Raw genomic sequence first — 22,444 nt, 5'->3', positions numbered from 1 at the left:
TACTCCGAAGACTCTAGACTTCAGCCAGGAGGAAATGAGGTGGCCCTGAAAGATGGTAAGTTGGGGAGTGATAAGGTTGGATTATTCACCTAAAAAGTTAACTCCAGCTGCAGTGTGGAGAAAGAATAGGAGGACAAAAAGCCTGGAGACAGGGAGAGCATTGAGAAGGTAATTGGAAAGATCCCCTTATCTTTTCCATATCCCTCATAGTATTTTAGTATGCAAACAACTGTAAACTGTAAGCAATATTGAGAGATACACTCAGCTTTCCTTTTTAAGGGGCTCTGGAATTAGTGCAATGAGCAAATGATACTTGAGTCTCATCCAGTGTGATAATACAGATTATGACTTCAAATGCTTAATTTATATACTTTCAGAGTGCTTTGGTAGAAGAAAGATGAATCGTTTCTCAAAGGCAGCAATTACTGGTGCTCGAAAATCAGTTCATCCAAGCTGGGTAAAAGGCCACAGAGTAATTTTGCCAAGTATTGAAAGGAAAAAGAAAGCATCCCTGTGAGTAGCCATCTTTCACCTTGTATCATTTGCCACAACTGAACAGTTTACGTACGGTATTTACCCAGGTAACATCAAGCACTTCTTGTTTTGTAAATTATAGGGTTCGTGTGTGTTTTAAAATTACTTTTGGATTGACTAATTATTATAATTACAGTATTTCATAGTTTACAAAGCATGTTAACGTACATCTCTTTGATCCTGACACAACTCTGTGAAGCAGTCTCACTGCATTTCATACGTGAGGGACCAGCAAGTGGGAGAAGGTAAGTGGTTTGTAGAAGGTTAGACAGCTAGTAAATGGCATAGGCTCAGATTCAAAGGATTTTTCCCATACTCCAGGCTTTTTCTTCTCTACACGTTATAGCCTGCATTTTGCCAGCTAACAGTGATGATGGACGTTATACAGAAATATCTCTCCTTGCATGTGGTCCTGTGAGGGGTAATAACAGGGTTGGGGGGTTGGGGAGAGGGAGATCCCTGTGACCTGCTAGTTCGCAAAGTAATCCTCTGACCTGTCTGGGCTGAACCTGGTTCAAGCATAGATGAGAAAGGAGTTTCTTTCCTAGGGCGTGGGCGTCTGCTCCTTCAAGAGAATTCAGCCTACTGTAAACTTTGACGAGTCCACATTCTATTTTCTTCGTATTCGAACTTGTTGGACATTTTAGGTCATGGGTGGTTTTAGAAAACAAGTTTGCCCCCTCACATATTATTTACAATATTTTACATACACACACACACACACACACACACTCACTCACTCACTCACTCATACCTTTTGATGATAAAGTTTTAGCCAGGGTGGTTTTTTAATCTTAAGGGAAACATTCTCAAGTATTTCATATCCTCATTCTAACTGGATTTTGCAAATGACCAGTTCCAATTGCTACATCCAAATGTTCCTCATTAGGTCAGTCTCACAGTGGGGGAGGGGGAGGTGCAGGAGGAGGAAGCATAAATTCAGAGTTCCCTAAGATTTTAGGAAAATGAAAACGACTTCACAGATCTTAACCTCTTTTTTCTCTCTCTCTCAGAAGTCAGAAAGATATTGCAGCTCTAACAATACAAAGAGCTTGGCTATCTCATATGGACAAAAGAGTATTTTATCTCCTAAAGCACACAATTTTTGCAGCGGTATGTATTTTGCTTTTTGTTGTGTCTGACAGATTTAATTTCACTGCAGTATTGTATGTAACAGTGAAGAAAGTAAACCATACAATGTTCATCAATATGATGCTGGTTAAATAAGTGTTGGTGCTTTCATAGTGTTAAACCTTGAAGCCTTGCATATGAATCTGCAGTAGAAAGATAGCCAAGATAGGGTGTTAGTGAAAAAGGCAAGTGCAGAACAGTATGAGTAATATGGTCCTATCTGAGTAAAAAAATGAATACCCTCCACTCTCCCCCTGCAAAAAACAAACAAAAAACAAAACAAAACAAAAAAACCTCTAGCATTAACACTTCCCTCATATAGTACCAAATAGTGTCCTAATAAAATCACCCGTGATTGCAGTACTCTATCATTAGCAATAGTCATATTGAGAGAATTTTAGCCCCTCTGAAAAAATCCTCAAGTCTGAGCAATGTATACACTTCTTCACCATCTGACCCACAGACCCATTTCTGATGTCAGTGAAAGCAGAATCCCTCAGAGAAAACCCACCCGGTAAACTGGCGACATTGCAGGTCCATCGTCCATCGTCCATTGTCTTCGCATAGAGAACTTGTATTTAAGTACCATGGTACTGGTTTTACTATAATTTTAGATTCATTTAGTAACAGAAAGAAGGAAATTAATTCTTTTTTTTTTCATCTGTTATCCTAATGCTTCAAGTTCCTAGCTTACATGGATAATGCTTTGCCGTTTGAAAAGCCCTTCGGTGTACATTTTTATGTGATTGTCACAGGCATAAATGTTGGGCAGGGCCATACGGAGGCAAAAGTGGGGGCTTTAACATGTTTTTTCCCACTGAAATACTTGTAACCCTGGCCTCTGGTGGGAATGAAAATTTTAAGCATAATAAAAGGTGGAAATGTTTCACCACTCAATCTGAAAGAAAGAACAAAAATTTGGCATCAGGTTTGGGACTTCTCCCCATTGTACTTAAGATATTTCACACAGTTTCTTGCACGCAGGGTAAAGGCTATACCACAGCACAGGAAACAAAACTGGTAATGAGGTGGATTACAGAAGATGAAAGAGCCACACTTACGTGTGTATGTCACAACTATTCTCGTGTAGGTGTCAGACTGGACACGTCACAGGAGATGAGAGCCACTCTCAAGGCAACTTTTGGCCCGAGAGTCATCCCTCAGTTTCTTCCCATAATAAATGCAAGTAAGAACACATTTCCTTTGTAATTATATACTGAGAAGTGAGGATGACTTAAGAAAATAAACTTCTAAGATATCTTCACATTCACTAAGGACTTTTTGAAATAAAGCAGCACAGAAACATTACCTGAATCTAATTTTACACTTCATGCTAGGATCTTTAACACGCTCAGCCTCTATGGGGCTCACATTCTTTAGTATTTCACATGCCACACAGTATCCCCGAAATAGATGATGGCGCTATAAGTGGAAGGTGGTACCCTGACCAGATGCAATTCACTCAAAATAACAGAGGTGGCATGATAAAGTGAACAGTACATGAGACTTGAAGTTCTGAAGACTTGGGTTCTAGTCTTGGCTTCTTCACTTATCATCCGTGTAGCCTTGAGTCAGTTCCTTCATCCTTCTGGCTCCCAAGTTTGGGTATGTGTTCCTCCTCGAGATCCCAGGCACTGTTCTTTCCCTGTGACACTTCTCGCAATGTATGGTAATTGACTACAAACTCCTTTGTGTCCCCTCCTAGACTGCAAGCTTGATGAAGTTAGGAGCACTGTTCCTTTTTCACCGCTGTGTTCCCAGCATCCAGTGCACTGCCTGGAACCCAGCAGGTGCGTAGCCAGTATTTAATGTTGAATGAATCACTGTAAAATGAGGGTGGTAATAGTTCTGTTACTAGCTTTTAAGCACATTTTACATGCCACATAGTATGTTAGGTGCCTTATTCACATAACCTTATTTAATCCTTATGATTCAGCAATATTATTTGAATATTATCACTCCCATTTTACAGATGAGCAGGCTGAGGCTCTGGGAGTGTCTGTAACTTGTCCAAAGGTATATGGGTGGTAAGTGGGGCAGCCAGGATTCAACCTTCAAACAGCCTTGATCTGCTTGACTGAAATATCTTAAGTACAAGGGGGAGAAGTCCCAAACCTGATGCCAAATGACAAATTTTTGTTCTTTCTTTCAGATTGAGGGGTGAAACATTTCCACCTTTTATTGTGTTTAAAATTTTCATTCCCACTGGAGGCCAGGCTTACAAGTATTTCAGTGGGAAAAATATGTTAAAGTAGTCAAGCAAGGTGATGTTTCACAATGTACATTTTATGTTAATTTAGCTTCTTATAATTCTTAACATCATAACGCAGATAGATAGTATCTGAATTGCATTTAAGTATACAGACAAAATTATTTCACCATGGAACATCCCAGCAGACAGTATTTTTAAGCGTGTGTTTCAAAGTGTGTCTGTTTATTAGCTAAGAAATATTTGAAGTAATTACTTATATAAGGCCTTAGAAAATAACCACCAATATTCTTCGTATTATAATTTTGGTTTGTTAATACAGAGGTGGGCAAAAATAGTATGATAGATTAATAATATGAAGTAGTACAATAATTAATAAATAATAATACAAGAATAAGCTCTGTGTTTCATGTACTCACAACTGTAAACGCACTTTTGTCTACCCTTTAACAGACTAATGTGGTCGATTAGTCACAGCTTTAAAATTATGCAGAACATAATTTTATGTTCGCACCCTGGCCGGTGCGGCTCAGGCCTGCGAACCAGTTTGATTTCTAGTTGGAGCACATGCCTGGGTTACAGCCCAGGCCCCCAGTAGGGGGAGCGCGAGAGGCAGCCACACATTGTTGTTTCCCTCTCTTTCTCCTTCCCTTCCCCTCTTTCTAAAAATAAATTAATAAAATGTTTTTTAAAAAATTACGCAGCCCTGGTGGCTCAGTGGATTGAGTGCTGGCCTGCAAACCAAAGGGTCACCAGCTCTATTCCCAGGCTAGGGGACATGCCTGGGTTGTGGGCCAAGTCCCCAGGGCAGGACATGTAAGAAGCAACCACACATAAATGCTTCTCTCCGTCTCTTTCCACCTCCCTACCCTTCTCTAAAAATAAATAAATAAAATCCTTTAAAGATTATGCAGAACATTTGATGCAATTTCGTCTAATGATACTTTATCATTGTTTTTTCAGTCCGGTAGCATATTTAGAAAAACAATGCTGGACTGTTGGAAATGAGCTTTTAAAATATTTATCCTTTTTTATGTGAGTTCTTACACGTTTAAGTTTCATGAACATTCATCAAAGTTGTGTCTACAGCAGAGGAATCACCTGAGGATCTTGTTTAAAACGCGGATGTGGATTCAAGTGGATGTGGATTCAAGCAGATCTGGGAGGGACTGAGCCTACCCACCCAGCTCCCAGGTGTGGCCGCTGCTTCGGGTCCACAGGCCACATTTGTAATAGCAAGGATCTACAACACAGGGTTTACTCCTTTGAGCCTTATACCCAACTATAACTGAGTAAAAAAAAAAAGTGTGCATTCTCTTATTTAGCGTTTTATAAGCCATAAATCAAAGGTTACTTTCCTGTAGCCTTTCGGAAGTATTTTACATGAAAAGCAGGGCCCATCTGAAATAATCAGTACTGGCATGAACTACAGAGAGAAGACCACACAGCCTGGCAGTGTCTGATCAGATCCAGCATGTGTATGTAGCCTTTATTCTCTGAAGAATATTAGAAAAGGACAAGAGACTGCTTTTTTTCTGCTCTCGGGCAGTGTCAGAGGAAATTTAGCTCAGTTTCAGAAATGTAGTAAGGATTATGTGTTTTCACATGAGATGTAGTGTTTCAGAAACATCAATATATGTTCATTTATATAGGATGACTTCAAATGCAAAGTAGATGTTTATTTTATGTTCATGCCATATTTATCTACAGAATAAGCTCAGAGTTGGCCCTGTAAAAGATCATCAATTGCTGCTTTTCTGAGGTTATATAATGGGGCCTTTCCAGGAACTGAAAATCTCCTGGGTCAGCTCCTGGAGGCCCCTGCTGTCTCTGGGCTGGAGCAAATGAGAAGCTTGGACGCCGTGACTGGAAAGCACTGTGTGTATTTTAAAACTCATAAAAATGCTGTATAATAACTTATATTTTTATTTAGATTACAATGTAGCTGTTTAAAAGAGAAAATGGCGTAGAGGGTTTTTTTTTAAGGGAAAATATTCCTTTCTTTACTGTGCTGCAATTTTCACTCGCCTGGGGTGATTACTGTTAATACTGTGCTACATATCCTTTATTTTTTCCTCATGAAAACATCCACAAATGTATTTTTAAGTTTTTTTTATTATAAAAATGCGATCATACCATTCAGCTTGTTTTTCACTAAACATTATAAGGGTTTTAAATGATTAGGACTACCCAATTTGGAGAGAACAATTTAGGGTTCCTTTTTCCCTTTAGTTCAGTTGCAAAACAAACTCTGGTAACCCTTGGATTAATGGTTGATAGAAGTGGAATGTTTCTCACTATAAGTTTACTCAACTCCTTTGCTCTCTGAATGTAGAAATTGTGTCTTTAGCAAACCGATCCTGCTTTCCTAAGTTTACTTATTTCTTAACATGAAAGAAATAACTCCATTTTAGTCCGTTCAGATGTCTAATCTAAGTTCACTTATGAAGGAGGGGTGTTTTACAGATCGTTGCTGTCATTCCAGCTTTTCTCTTGCTTCTATTGCCGTTTCTAGTTTCATGTCCGTTTCCAATGGCATCTTTCGTGTATTCATACACACACACACACACACACACACACACAAGCAAAAACAAGTGAAAAGATGTAGAATAGCCAGTCTAAGAAACTTTCGAGAAGAGCGAAGTTAGAAAATTTACACTACCTGATATCAAGATAGAAAAAGCCACAGTAATCCCAACAGTTTGGTGATAATGTAAAGATAGACATGGAGATCAATGAGGTAGAATAGAGAACTCAGAAATAGACCTACACAAAGATGATCAATTGATTTTTAAAAGATTTTGTTTAGCCCTAGAAAGGAAAGGAGAGAGAAAGAAAGGGAGAACATCAATGTGCGAGAGATACATCAATCAGTTGCCTCCTGCATACCCCCAACTGGGGACCTGGCCTGCAACCCAGACACGTGCCCTGACTGGGAATCGAACCTGTGACCTTTCAGGTCACAGGCTGGTGCTCAATCCACTGTGCCACACCAGCCAGAGCCACTCGATTTTCACTGAAGTTGCCAAGGCAGTTCAAAATGGTGCTAGAACAATTGGATAGCCATGTGCACAAAAAAGAGACCTTGTTTTAGTTACCTACTTCAATAATCTATTTTCAAAGTAATGCTTATTTACAGAGGGTTATCACTGTAGTTAGTCCACCAACTATATTTAGAATATCCTAAAACCTTGCTACTCAGCGTGTGGTCTGCAGACCCACAACACTGGTATCCCCTGGGACTTATTAAAAATGCAGACTCTCGGGCCCCACCCCAGACCCACCAAATCAGCACCTGCCATTTAACAAGACACCCAGGTGATCCTAGAAACAATATAGTTTGATGAGCACTGTTCTAAAGATGGCCCCACCATGGCCTGGAATACCCCTGGGTAACTGACAGTTCTTAAACATTAACATCTAATAGCTGTTATTTTCCATTGAAGATCCCATTCTTCTTGAGGATTGTGCATTTGTGTGAAGAGGAAAAACATTAGTATTAATGATAGCTGCCCTTAATGAGCACTGTCAAGTATGATGTTAAACATTTTATGTGCATCATTATTTAATTCTCCTAAACTCTAGACTGCAGATTTTGTTGTTATCTTCATTTGAAAGAGACTAAGTAAGTTGCCCAAGGTCTCATAACTAGAAAGTGAAGGAAATGACATCAAAACTCAGTGAGCCTGACTCCAGAGCTGAGGCTCTTCAGCACTCCTGAGTCAGGAACCCCACCAAATAAATAGGTTCTCTCATATAGCCTTCTGGTAGACACATTACTCCCCATTTTCCTATGAAGGAGGTGAAACTCAGAGAGGCTTGTCCAGCACAGGACTGAGACTTGAATCCATCTCCGTGTATTGTACACATTTTGATAGCGTTTTGGTGGTTTGATTAATTCGGAGCCTGTATGTAATTGAACCGTTTCAAACCAATAACCTGTTCCTGTGCAGAGATGCCACTCATTATTACCTTGGTGATTTGAGAATGTCCAGCTGGGCAGGAATGAGACTTGCAGTATTAGAGTAACTTGATAAGGCCCAAGTATGGATCTAGGCCAGCAAGTAGGCACAGGGCTGTGGGGGCTTCTGGGCCACATTGATGCCAGGTATCGGGGGAGTTGTCAAATTTACAGATACCCCGCTCTGACCCTTTGAGTCCCCCACTAAGAAAGGAACCTGCCTCTTGAATCCTCATCTGATTAGCTGCTATCCTGGATCCCTTGCCTACTTTTTGCCCTTCCCTTTTTGGGGGGGACTGGGTTCTTCTCCCCCAGCCCTTCCTATCCAGAAGGACTTTCCTGACTTTGGCCATACAGGGTAGACGTATGGGAAAGAACATCTTGGCTATTGGAGGGCAAACTTTTTTCAAACCTCTGTCACAAGAGGGCAGCAAAACCGCCCTGTGCGGCCAAGCGGAAGGTTCTCTGCCTCAGACTAGGATGGGCCTCTGTGAGGCCCTGTACAAATCAAGAATCTGGGGCGTGGAGAGACTGGTGGCGATGGCCGAGTGGAACAGAGTTTGGAGGAACTAACAAGAAAGACCTTTTCAAATAACTCAATCTAAAGTAAAATATAATAATATCCAAAGACGTGCTCAAAACAGAAATTAAATGATTTTTCAGTCCCCTTTAGTGTGTAACTATTTGTTTTTACCTCTGGTGTCCCTGTGGGAATGGCTAATTAGAACCCACAGAAAATTAATTACAAGAAAGCATAATGGAGATACGTGCCAATACTGCCTTTTGTTTAGATGCACAGTGTATAAAGAAACTTAATGAAATTAATGAAATGAAAAACGAAAACAATCTGCCTAAAGGAAGGGTCCATCACATTTTTAGTAAACTATTTCTGTCCTTTTAGTACATTACATTAGGAATAAAACTACACACAACCATTTGAATACAGAGTGGGACAAAAGTAGGTTTACAGTTGTTTGCATGAAAAAATAGTGCAATAGCTCTGATGGGTATGGCTCACTGGATTGAGCACCAGCCTGCAAACCAAAGGGCCGCTGGTTTGATTCCCAGCTGGGGCACGTGGCCTGGGTTGCAGGCCAGGTCCCTAGTAGGAGGCATGTGAGAGGCAACCACACATTGATGTGTCTCTCCCTCTCTTTCTCTCTCCCTTCCCTTCTGTCTAAAAATAAATAAAATCTCTAAAAAAAGAAATAATACAATAATTAATAAATAATTATACAAGAACAGACTCTGTGTTTTGCATACTCACAACTGTAAACCTACTTTTGCCCCACCATGTATTTTCTTTCATTTTTCATGTATGTCTTATGTTCTAAGCTTTGGAATTAAAAAAAAAAGGACTATTGTAGATAACAAAAATGAGAATTGGGATAGAAAATACAACAGGTTTGCTGTTGTAGTGTGTGTTAAGTAAAAAGAACAGATTCTGAGTTTCAATCCTATCTCAATCATTCCTCTGTGGTCTTTTAGCAGCATTATGTAACACGGAGGTCCCATACTTTGATTTACAAAGGAAAAGAGACACTGATTTGGAATCAAAAGACATTTGAATTTTCATCTACACCAGTCTCCCTTCACATAAGCATACCCTTTGTGGCCAGAAACACAGATATGTAATACAAATATGGGCTGGAAGAGACAGCACATATTTATGGGCAGTGGGGAGAAGGATGGGGAATACTTAAAGCTCTACTCACAGTCTGCGTATAGGACTTAGCACAAGGATTGATGTGCACAGAAGAGTTTGGTACAGATAGAGCCAGATGGGATTTGAGCCTCAGTATTTTCTTTGGTTTTTCTATCTTTGCCCTTTTGGGTGCTTTCTTTGAGTACCAAATGTAAAAAAAACCCCAAACCCTTTGTCTGCCAATCTTTGGCTCCTGAGAATGAAGTCTGAAGGAGAGGGAGGTCTGAACAATCTGAAACATACATGGTTCCATTCCGAGGCCGAATAGGAAGTAACACATAAAAGAGAGTTGGCCCAGGAACACCTTTCATCGCAGTGCTGAAGCCAGCCTGTTTAATAACCAGGTAAGTGTTCTCTGCATGGACACCACAATGGCATCATAGGTTTGTTTTGTTTTGCTTTTAAGGGGTAAAAAACATCTTTTAAAAACTGATCCTTCAAAGATTGTAGACTCAGCTACTCCTCTAGCTACATCTTCAAACTATAGATGTGGTTATGGAGACAAATCTTAAGTGGTTTTTTAAATCCCTGTATAATATTTTTGTAAACATAATCCATTTGTTAAATAGCAAACTGCTAGAAGAAAGGAACAATATTTGATATATCTGTCAGAAAAACATGCGAAGTGCATGTTAATAATTATTACTATTATACTACTATTTTAAGAGTCTCTTTTCTCTTCTCTTTATAGGCATCCACTGATGCTTGCAAATTACTGGGGAAGAAGTTGTTTCATGAACAAATTGTGCAAGATGAACGTCTTTCCCCGGGAGTTCAAAACAACTGATGAAACAGACATGGTCACCTTGCAGGATGGCGTGAGAGTCAGGAATTTAGGTTTGGATATTGAAAACACACAAACAACAACCAAAAGCCTTCTGACCTTACCCTCCAAGAATCATACATTTTTTTACTGTGGCAAAATACACACAATATAAAATGTACTGTTTTATTTTTTAGTTTTAATTGTTTGATTTTTTTTTTGAGAGAGAGAGAGAAACATCGATTTGTTATTCCACTTATTTATTCATTGGTTGATTCTTGTATGTGCCCTGACTGGATATCAAACCCACAACTTGGCATATAGGGACAATGCTCCAGCACACTAAACCACCTAGCTGGGGCTAAAATGTGCCATTTTAAAGTGAAATTCAGTGGCATTAAGTGCATTCACAGTGTTGTGCAAACATTACCACCATCTAGTTTCAGAACCTTTTTGTCATTCCCAAAGGGAAACCTCACATCCATTAAGCAGTCACTCCTTGTTCTTCTATCACTGCAGCCTTTATCAACCACTAATCCGCTTTCTGTCTTGGAATTTGCCCATTCTGGAGATTTCGTACTAATGGAATCATATAATCTGTGGCTTTTTGTGTCTGGGGAGTGATAGCGGAGGAATGTGGGGTTACTTTTCTGTGTGATGGAAATTTTTTAGAATTAAACAGTGCTGACATGCAATGTGAACTTCTAAAAACCACTGGATTATACACTTTCAAATGCTTAAATTGGTGAATTTTATATTATCTAAATTTTATCTCAATAAAAAATCAAAAATAAATACATGGTGCTAAGAGACTGCATGGGGATTTGACCTAATATCGAAGATCCTATTATTGTTTGGGTGCCTTCTGCTACAAGTAACAGAGTATTTCCAGCTGCAAGTGGCTTAAACAATAAAGGACATTTATTGTCCTATGTCTCAAGTCCCCGGATAGGAGGGTCTTGGACTAGCAAACAGCTCATGGACATCAGGGTCCTGGGTCAACTTCTCTATACCTCTCTCGGCTTCCTTTACATGATAACAAGATGACTATCACCTTCTCAACTACATTCAAAGGCAGGAAGGAGACTCCTTGAGTCTTTTTCTCTTTATCTTACAAAGAAAACTCTCTACTCCTTGAGTCTTTTTCTCTTTATCTTACAAAGAAAACTCTCTACTCCTTGAGTCTTTTTCTCTTTATCTTACAAAGAAAACTCTCTCCCAGAAGACTCCAACAGACCTCCCCCCAGGCCCTACTGGTCAGAACTGGGTCATGGTTCATGTGCTGGGGCCCTCCTTCCAGGAGAATATTGCTGTTCTATACCTAGAAAAAAAAATCAGGGCTCCAGGAGAAAGGAAAAAGTGAGAAATAGCTGATGGGTAGGCAATCAGCAATGGGTCACAACTTCAATCTGGGGCTGAGGAGATGGCGTGTCCAAGGCAAAGGCTCTGTGGCGAGAGGAGATGCAGGGCCAGAGAGCAGGTCCGTGGACCGGAGGAGAGAGAGCGCAGAGAGTGTGGCATGTAGTCAGGCCAGAGGGCTGGGAAGAGACGACCAAGCAGGGCTTTGGACCATAGGAAGACATTATTTATTTATTTGTTTGTTTGTTTGTTTAATTTTGATTCTGTGTGCAACTAGAAGCTGGTATAATGAGGTGATCAAATCTAGTGAGTGAGGAGATCCATGTGGCAGCAATGCAGAATGTGGATTAGAGGACAGTGACAGCCTTCACCTAGTTCGGAGGTTCCTGCAGTATTTTTAGGAGACATGGTGGTATCTTGGTTTAGGGCTGGGAGACTGGATATGCAAAAGATAATTAGAGAATAAAAGCAGTCAGTCTTGGCCCTGGCTCGGTAACTCAGTTGGCAAGAGCATTGTCTCAATATACCGAGGTTGCAGATTCAATCCCCAGTCAGGGCACATGTGAGAATCAGTTAATGAATGCATAAATAAGTGGGCAACAAATCAATCAATCTTTTTTTCTCTCTCTCTCTCCCTCGTCCCCTTCTCTCTAAAAATTCAATAAGTAAATTTTTATTAAGGAATGGGTCTTGGTGACAGGACGGTAAACTAAAGGAAGGTGTTCAACATGGCTCCTTAATATAAACCTGGATGGTATATCTCGGTACTATAATTGTATGTGCTATACTTTTATACAACTGGCCGTGCAGTAGGTTTGTTCACAGCATCACCACAAACATGTGAGTAATGCATTGTGCTATGATTTTATAACAGCTATGATGTCACTAAGTGATAGGAATGTTTCAGCTCCACTATAATATTATGGGACAACCATCATGTAGGTAGTCTATACCTATATGTTGACCAAAACATCATCACGTGGCACATAACTGTAATACCAGCTCCTTTTAGTCTCATAACAACCCTAAGAGGTAGGTACTATTATTACCCTATTTTACACGTTGTAAAGAATGAAGGATCCCAAAATTCTAGCTCATAATAATAACGTATGGCCTTAACCTTTCACTCAGTTGCTTCAGTGTGAAATATGAAATTAGCACAGTGCCGCAGGGGCCCCCAATTCTGTTTGCTTTCTCTTGAAGCCTTAACCTAGAAGCTTAGGGCATTGGACCAGGGAATAAGTGGAGCTTGGGGGTGCCAACTGTCTTTTGCTAAGGACATGGCTTTCATACTCACAGTCTGTGACGATGCCAAGGACTGGTGTCATAGAAAAAAGTCTCCAGGTCAACTTATTGGTAGAGGGAGATATGATGATTGCTGGTATTTATTGAGCCCTTTCTGAGCACAGCATAGTTTTTAGCTCTTTATATGCATAGTATTATCTCCTTTAATCTTCAAATTTATAAATTAGGGGACCCTTTAACAGATGAGAAAAACTGAGTTTAATGAGATTTGTAAAAACTTGCCCAAGGTCATATAGCTCATAAGCGCAGAGCAGATCGCTGACTATTCTGAGATGTTTCCCCAGTTTACTCCTCCACTCTCAGGAAGTAAAACACACAGGCAGTCCTCACTTTGCACAGTAGTGCAGGGCCATGGAAAGGACCATGCAGACTGAAACGATGCAAAGCAAACTGCATAATCAATGGGAAAAATCAGGATTGTTCCCTGCCTTTAAGAAATCTTGTCAAAACATTAAAAACACTCTTACTATTTGTTATATAGGAAAATTAAAAAATGAAAGATTAATATACTATAAAACATTAAGAAGTAAAGTTTTATTTCTTTGTAAAAAACAAGTTTATCATACTTAAACTTATCAAATGCAAACATAGTAAAAACCATTGAATTATACACTTTAAGTGGGTGAATTGTATGAGATGTGAATCTCAATAAAACTATTCAAAGACCGTTTATCTAGAGTAGCTTAAACAGTGCTTGCCTTCTTGTCCTTACCTAACTTACAATACGGAGTGAACATCTTCTCTGTGCCTTGGCAAATTGTCGTACTTCTGAGTATGGCTCACCCACCAACATTTTATCCTCTGGCCTTTAAACGTTGTGATACATCTCAGTTCCTGTACTGGGCTGCGAAGTGTCTTTTTTGCTAGCGTCACTTCCTCTGCAACCGCTTAATCCTTCTGGTTACAGCCACTTTCCTCATTTATGTGGATAACTTCACCTTCACTAACTTCCTCCCGCTGCCTCTCTGCAGTCTCTTCCGTGATGACAGTGTCACCACCCCAGGTCCCCTATTTCTTCTAAAATTCCATTTACATTCTATCTGAATTTTACCTCCAGCATTACCACTTTTTGTTTCTTTTTTGGCTGCTACCTCTTTTGATTTTTTTTTTTTTTTGGTCAGTGGGAGACAAAGAGGCTACATAACTACACACTTGGCTGTTTTTGTGAACCAAATAACAAATCCACAGTGACCAGTCATTGACACACTTCGAGAAGTGACATGATTTGTCACTAATCGCCAAACACATCTGTTATTTATGCAGTGATCTGTGGACTGAAGAGGTGGCAGCAGAGTTTGTACTTTATGCAATTATTCAATTATGCTGTGGTTACTAAAATTTGAACCATGTTGTTGGAGGACTGGGCTTATTTGACTAAATGGTGATAATGAAAACTCACGCATGGCTAAATAATACAAAGGGAGAACTGCCCACATGTGTGTGAGAGAGAGTGCATACATGGGGGGGCCCTTGTACCCTAACTGCCCAGCTGTTACTCCATTTCCTGGCATCATGGATCCTCCCTCCCTGCTCGTAGTGGCTAAATGAGCATTCATGAGGTTGAATGAATTATATCTTCGCCTTTGCATTTTTAAGTCCTAATGTTGTATTTTAAAATTCTTCAAAAGTGTGATTTCTAGAAATATTTCAAATGATAATAACGCAATTCGCCACTTAGCACCAGAGATGAACTCATTTCTAAAAAGATTTCTGCAAATGTCATCTCAACCCACGCGTGTCATGAAGGAGCACGACCAGGAATGAAAATCACATAGCTATATCAGTTTTTAGGGTCATACTGAGTTCAATTTATCTGAGTTATATTTGCCATTAAAATGTTTATGCATTAAAGAAATACTTACTGAGTGTGGTATTCCATGCATGATACAGTTAAAACATCAGGTAGTCAGTAATAAGAGTCATAGAAGAGAGATGCCAGTAAAATTCAGAGATGTGACCAAGGAATGCTTTTTGAATGAAGTGGCATTTGAGTGGAACCTTGGGAATTATCTCTAAAAAACTTTCTAGAGCGCAGGTGGCAAACACAAGGCCTGCGGGCTGAATGCGGCCCTCCACCTTGTTTTACCCGGTCCAGCACCTTGTTTCTACCCGGCAGCAGTGCCGAGCTCCTTGCCCCTGGTTAAGGAGCAGTGACATTTATACAGTCCTAAAGTTACATTTGGCCCTTTGAAGGCTGATGTGGCCCACAGTGAAAATGAGTTTGACACCCCTGTTCTGGAGCATAGCTCCTTGCCCCTGGTTAAGGAGCAGTTACATTTATACAGTCCTAAAGTTACATTTGGCCCTTTGAAGGCTGATGTGGCCCACAGTGAAAATGAGTTTGACACCCCTGTTCTGGAGCATCCACAACCAATTTTTTAAAATTGTTTTTCCCATATACAGGGTGGGGGAAAGTAGATTTACAGTTGTTCATGTGGAAAATAATGCAATAATTAGTAAATAATAATATAAGAATGAACTGTGTTTTGCATACTCAACAACTGTAAACCTACTTTTGCCCCTCCCTGTAGTATTGTAGCCTACTGGATAAGATCCCTGCATCTTCTGGTGGAAGAAATAACAGTTGCAGAAGAGTAAGCCTCGATGACATTCCCAGGACAAGGATAATGTATGCAGAATTGGGAATAATCTCAAACCGTCTATGAAAAGAAGCGAAGCATCTGTTACAGAGACCACAAACAGAAGACATACTCCAGGACCAGCTACATGTTGCTTCTGAAGTTAGGTAAAAGCGATCCCTCACTGGGGTTACAATCCCAGGGACATTACTGAGCATGGTCACATTCTGCCAAATAACTCATGGAAGGTATGGGGCCCTGGCCAGTGTGGCTCAGTTGGTTGGCCATCCTCTTGCAAACTGAAAGGTAGCAGGTTGAATTCCTGCAACCTGGGTTGTGGGTTCAGTCCTTGGGGTGCTTGATGAGGGGCAGCCTACTGACATTTCTCTATCACATCCATGTTTCTCCCCCCCTCTCCTTCCCTTCCCCCTCTCTAAAATCAATAAGCACGTATCTTCAGGTGAGGACTAAAAACAAATAGGGCATATGGGAAAAATAGGGTTGGGGCAGATTGCTCAAAACTTATGCAACTTTGCAAACACAGCACCAACAAAAAGGACAACTGGGACGTGGGGAGATAACTCGTATCACCAGCCAGGCAGTTCAGGATAGCTGGAGGCCCCTACAGCAAATATTTAAAATGTACAACAGGGTAGGAATGCTAGCCAACTCTTTTTTAAAAATATTTTATTTATTTATTTTTAGACAGAGGGGAAAGGAGGGAGAAAGAGACCGAGAGAAACATCAGTGTGTGGTTACCGATTGTGCACCCCTCACTGGTGACCTAGCCTACACCCCAGGCATGTGCCCTAACTGGGAATCCAACTGGCAACCCTTTGGTTTTCAGGCCGGCACTCAATCCACTAAGCCACACCAGCCAGGGCACAACTCTTGAATTAGAGCAAGTTGTAAGCACTGAGATAGTGCAGATGGAAGTGGAGCCCAAGTCCAGTGTGGTTGCCTTTTAAGTGGACATGAGAGGCAGTTCGACTTGTCATGAACCAAGAGCCACCCAAGGTGGGGTGTAGGGTGGAGATCGTATGGGTGGAGAGTGTGGGAGTGGGACCCCTCTCCAGGGAGAGAGCCCTAGGTGCAAATGCTAATGGTTGTTTTTAAAATACAGCCAGAAGGGCTCCCTTTGCCTATGCTGCAGAGAGCTAAGGATGTTTTCCTTTCTGCTGAAGGTTACAATTCTGCTCTTGCTATACCGGCTCCTCTTGCTGAAGATAAATTGCATATAAATTACAGTGACATTATTCCCTTCTTTACCAGTAGCACGTGAGCCAATTCACATGATAGAAATGCATGTTGTAGCAAAATAGACTATATTATGATCCGAAGCAACATGAACAGAATATGACTGCTCCAATTACATTTCTTTTTTCTTTCCATTACCAAGTCTCACCTAGCCTATCTTGTTTACAGATTAAGCTTTCTTTCTTAAGAAGAAGAGATAATAAGACAGAAGAGGACCTATTGGTAGTCCATCTTCACACAGTCATATTCAAAATGAAAAATACTCCTTTAGTACCTGAAGAAGACACAGGTGACCCATTGTCACACAAACATGCTGGGTTTGTTTTTTTTTCCAGGAGAAGAGATGAGTGGTGCTGATTCAATAACATAATTTAGCCCATTTATTTTTATGATCAAGGCCATACATTTGCCAGATGGATGGCCTGGTGCAGGGTGCAGGTGGTCTGTCATGAAATAGATTTACACTAGCTCATCCATATAAGCACTGAATATAGAACTTAACCCTAATACCGCCAAGATCAAATAAGTGGCATGATTTTCTCTGCCACCATATGTAACCCTAGACTCCTTGCTGTTTGGGTACATGCTACTGATTATCCAAGAATAAGTCGCTTTAAAGAGCCAAATAAGCAGTCGAATTCTATATCAACTGAAGAGTGAAAAGCACTTTTTTAAAGGGTTCTTTGAAGGTAGCCTTACTTTGGGATCTTCCAGAAGCAAACCATGAGACAAGGATTGGAGTAAGAGTAGTTGGACAGGCAATCCCAGGAACCTCTGACGAGACGGGGTAGAAGAGTGAAACAGGAAAGGGCAGGCAGCCAAAACTGGGTGGGTCAGCTAGCAAGTTACCACTGTGGGTAACTGGAGCTTAATCTCTCCTGGGAATGTCTGAACCACTATAGAACACGTAACTCCAGTTATCCCGCAGGGCCAAAGGAGTCGGGATAGCTATATACCAATGCCCACTAGTCGCTGGTTAAGAGTTGCTTAGGAGAGAGGGTATTAATTCTCAGGCAGTTTCCCCGCACATGGGTTTTTGTTTTCACAAGAAAGCTCTCAGGCTGAGTGAGGCCCCCGCTAGCAGGTGGAAGTCGGGCCTATGTGCCCTGCAGCAGTAAGGCCAAGGTGATGGACTGTGGGTGTGCTACCAACTATATCTGAGTCCAACACTGATTTTCAAAAGTTTGTTTTTTCACCCATTACGAAATTTAATACCTTTTTGTGTTAGTGTATAGTAAAAAAAAAATCTAATGGCTACTACATGGTATTTTCCAGGAAAACTGATTTTAAACTGATACGATGTTTTGTAATTTTCATCATTATCATCATCACTGTCATCATAGCATAGCAGATAAAGAACTGTGCTGTGTCACTCAAACAGAAATGGTAACTTTGGCCTAAAAATATACATGCAGCATTACTGCAACTACTGAGGTCTATGATATATTTGTTAGAGGATGCTTTAAGAAAATTAGGAACTTGCTATATATTTAAATTTTATTTTGTGCAATTTTTCTGTCTGTAATACAAATATTTCCTAGGTACAGTTCGTATGTGTCAAGGAACCAAACTTTATATCGGCCCCACCAACAGCAAAGTCAGATTAAACAAATGGGTTGTCGATCCAAGCAAGCAAAAATGAAAGTTGAAAAAATGAAAAAAGCTTATGGAATGGCAAGAGAAATAAACACTTCTGTGGGGACTGTAAGTTCAACCTGTACTGAATTCATTGTTTGGACAATGTGCAACCTGTAAATAATTCTACTTCCATAAGTAGAATTTTTCTAATCTACAAGTTCAAGGCTGAAAAACCCTTGTGATATAACTTGTATGATAGTCTAGAGCTACAGTTCTTGTGGTAACACATATTTTTGAAATTCTTAAACCTGATCAATACTTCATGAGCTGGCAAAAACAAACAAACCAAAAAAAACCCCAACCCCCTGTATGTTGACACTGATGAGTCAGCACATCTCTAATGGTACATTTCTCAAAGAGGAAGTCAGTTCTGCCTTCTATCTGAACTTCTTAAAATCCATACTGCATAAATTCTGCTTCAGTATACTCCTATGTTGTAGGAATATTTATAGTGAACATACATACATATATGTATATTCATGTATCACTTTTTAATCTCTTAAAAATATGCTATGCATTTTTGAGATGATGCTAAGTATAAAAAGTCAAATATAAAAACATAAAGTAGTAAAAAACAAATATAAAACACTTCCCACTTTTATTTATCATTCTACCTGGGCACCTCAGCGAGACAGGAGGTGAAAAGTACCGAGAGACGATTGTCTTCTCCTCATCTTTGGACACTGGACATTAAGGAACTGAAATTGAATGACAAATTGGAAGAAAACAAAAAGGGACCATGTGCTTGTCATGAACAGATGTGTAGTCATCATTTTCCACCATTTCAATGCACAGCTAATTAACAGAAAACCAAGTTATTTAGTAATTTGCTTGTCTGTCTCTAAGTGATTTAAATATGAGTCCTAAAGGAAAACAAACTAGAGCCAAGGCCTCGGTATGCTTTCTTAACCAAACGCGTGACAGATTTTTAAGCCCTTTTTGTATTACCATGGATACAAATATTTTTTACTGACAGAATTTTAATCTGAATAAATTATTTCAACTAGATGCCCTCCAGTTTTGTTTGAGAAATGATGAGTAAATTAATCCCTAGAACATTTCTCGATTTTTATTTTCCTTCATTTTGAACAAATATCTAACCAGGTCGTGCTTAGCATAAATATTAGAACTCTCAGAATAAAAGGCGTCTGCAGAGTCAGCCTCCAGTGTCTTTGTTTTTAGTAGCATGTTGTTTTTACAGAACAGCTTGTGTGATTGACCTATTCTCGATTATAATAAAATTAGTAATGAATTTGTTGCTACAGTCAGCGTGATGTAGCATACCTAATCATTACTGAGCACTGTAAGCTCTTGGGACAGAGTACTGCATCTGCTTTAATACTGTATTTTGGATACTTTTCAAGTATGAAGACTATTTTGAATAATATTTATCAATTTCCTTTTGAATTGATAAGTCCTCATTCCCGATATAGTACAAATCATTGATATTTTTGTGATTTTGGCTATTGGATTAGATCAAACCTTACCAGACACTGTCATAGTTAAACAAGGTGCATTATTTATTTAACTTTTAAAATAGAGTTTTTTATTCTGTTTCACATTTAAAATGTGGACGTTGATCACTGCTTTAACTCAGGCAAAACAGCCTATAAATGGATCTCATTCTCTCCTAAAACATTCTCTTAAATGATAAAGAATATTGGAGTAAATGTGTGTGATTCCCCCTAGAATATATTTAACATAAATGTGTGCTCTTCAATATTAATATATCCTCATTTGATCTCCAAACATGGGGTAGATAATCCCCTTGTTTTCAGAGCTTGTTCTGGACACTGGCTGAATAGAAAACACATACTTACCTCATGAGTCATACATATTCTCATTTGTTAAATTATGAATCAGTCCCTATTTCAATCAAATGTGTATCAGACCCAGTCTACCCATAGGATGTACAATAATAAAGCTAAGGGAGATTTAAGGTAACATGATGAAGGAAAATGACACAGGAAGAACGGACTAAAGAGTCTGTTCAAGGGCAGCCACTTCTCGTATTAGCTATGCCTTTGTCCCATCATAATGCCAGCTGCATTCCTCCCAGCTGCAGGGGAGGCTGGGAAATGTACTCTTATTTTGGGCAGTTACGTATCAAACTAAAATTCTGTTCTTATAAAAGAACAGGATAGCCCTGGCTGATGTGGCTCAGTGGATTAAGTGCCAACCTGTGAACCAAAGGGTCACCAGTTTGATGCCCAGTCAAGGCACATGCCCGGGTTGTGGGCCAGGTCTCCAGTAGGGGGCACAGGAGAGGCAGCCACACATTGATGTTTCTCTCCCTCTCTTTCTCCCTCCCTTCCCCTCTCTCTAAAAATAAATACATAAAATCTTTGAGGAAAAAAGGAACAGGATAATGGATATTAAGACATAATTAGCATCAACTGCCAGAGATTATCTTCTACTGATTCGTTTCATTCCCATTAAACAGTGTAACTGCATCATAGAAAATCCTTTTAAAAGTGAAATTACACGTTATCTCATCACTGTAACAGATGTTTTCATTTGTTTATATCTTTCTAATCTGTCTAAATGCACACAGGCTTTCACATGGTTGTAATCATAAATGATATACAGGGGTGACTAAAGTAGGTTTATAGTCGTGAGTATATGAAACAGTTTATTGTTGTATTATTTGTTATTAATTATTGTATGATTTGTCTTATAACTGTAAACCTACTTTTGCCCACCCCTGTAGATTTAAAAAGGCAAAAGATTTGTGTAATCTGAAGAGAAACCAGATCATAACACCCCTGTAGATTTAAAATTTTCACTTAATGTACATTAAACATAGTCCACTTAAAAATAATTTTAATGGCCACATGATAGCCCATTGGGTCAATGAAGCATAATTTACTTAGCCATATCATGGGTATTTCAGCACTTCTAATTTTTCACTATTGTAGGTAATTAACACTAGAGTAAATGTCTTCATACACATCTTTCTTTCCTTTGGTCATCTTTCGTTTTGGGATTGCTTGTTATTTATTTTTTAACAAGTCCACTGTAATCAGAGAACATGATTTGTATGATGCTGATTCTGAAAAACTTTTTAAGGCTGGTTTTATAGGCAAGTATATGTCCAGTTTGGACAAATGATTCTTGCACTCTTAATGAAGAAAAGAAAGAAGCATCCAGTGTAGAGAAAGAAAAATGTTCATTCTCTGTCATTGAATACAAGATTCTATACATGTCCCTTTTTCAGCATTGTGTCGTGGCATTATCATGGCCCATGAGGCTTATCCAAGGTGCAATTATTACTGATTGAAAACTTCTCCCTATACATGTCTGTTCGATCCAGTTTGTTAGATGTATTATTTATATTTTCTATATGCTACTAATTTTTGGTCTGTGTGACGTCAATGACTAAGAAGGCCATATGTTCCATTTCATGGTGGTGGGTTTGCCAGTTTCTCCTAATAATTCTGTCAATTTTTGCTGTATGTTATTTGAAGGCGTCATTAGCTACATCTCTGCCTGGTGAATTGAATCTGTTATCTTTATGTAGTTACTATCATTAGTCCTGTTAATGCATTTTGCCTTGAAGAATAGTTTGTGCAATGTGAGCAGAACGACTCTAGCTTTCCTCTGCTTATTGTCTGCCTGGCATATCCTTCCGCATCTGTTCTTATTTCCAACCTTTTTGTGCGTCAGAGACTGGCTAGGTGCTCGCTGATTCCATTTTCTCTTCCTGTGAACACAGGACTACGTTTCCCAGCTCTTTTTACAATTATATTGGAACCACCAGAGGAATATGGGCAGACGTGATATATGCCACTTCTAGACTTGGCAAAAGTGGCATGCGTGATCTTCTCTGTGCTGTCTTCCCCCTTCACGTGTCTGCAGGCAAAGAACTCCCAAGTGGTAGAGCTAGTATTAAAAGGTCTCAGACTCCTATGTCACTGATTGAAATGGTGGCACCCAAAGAAGCAACTGGACCTGATGGGCCGTTATGTGAACAAGAAACAAACTTTGTTGTGTTAAGCCCCAG

The 22,444-nt window shown here is 39.6% G+C and overlaps 1 protein-coding gene and 1 pseudogene across 1 annotated transcript in view; both read left to right on the top strand.

The window, feature by feature from the left end:
* The window catches only part of CUNHXorf58 (chromosome unknown CXorf58 homolog), a 66,617-nt gene that overhangs the window by 2,781 nt on the left and 41,392 nt on the right, over window positions 1-22,444 (top strand). Inside the window, 6 exon segments of the mRNA XM_053655795.1 lie at window positions 378-513; window positions 1,548-1,647; window positions 10,232-10,309; window positions 10,311-10,364; window positions 15,499-15,713; window positions 18,345-18,507. Coding sequence (XP_053511770.1) covers window positions 398-513; window positions 1,548-1,647; window positions 10,232-10,309; window positions 10,311-10,364; window positions 15,499-15,713; window positions 18,345-18,507 — 726 coding nt within the window. The 5' untranslated portion in view covers window positions 378-397.
* On the top strand, window positions 21,657-21,816 carry LOC128625965 (uncharacterized; annotated as a pseudogene).

The sequence above is a fragment of the Artibeus jamaicensis genome, unplaced genomic scaffold, assembly GCF_021234435.1.
Source record: "Artibeus jamaicensis isolate MK-2021 breed Jamaican fruit bat unplaced genomic scaffold, CSHL_Jam_final scaffold_1283, whole genome shotgun sequence".
Classification (NCBI taxonomy): Eukaryota; Metazoa; Chordata; class Mammalia; order Chiroptera; family Phyllostomidae; genus Artibeus; species Artibeus jamaicensis.
This window is presented reverse-complemented; position numbering and strand designations above follow the sequence as displayed.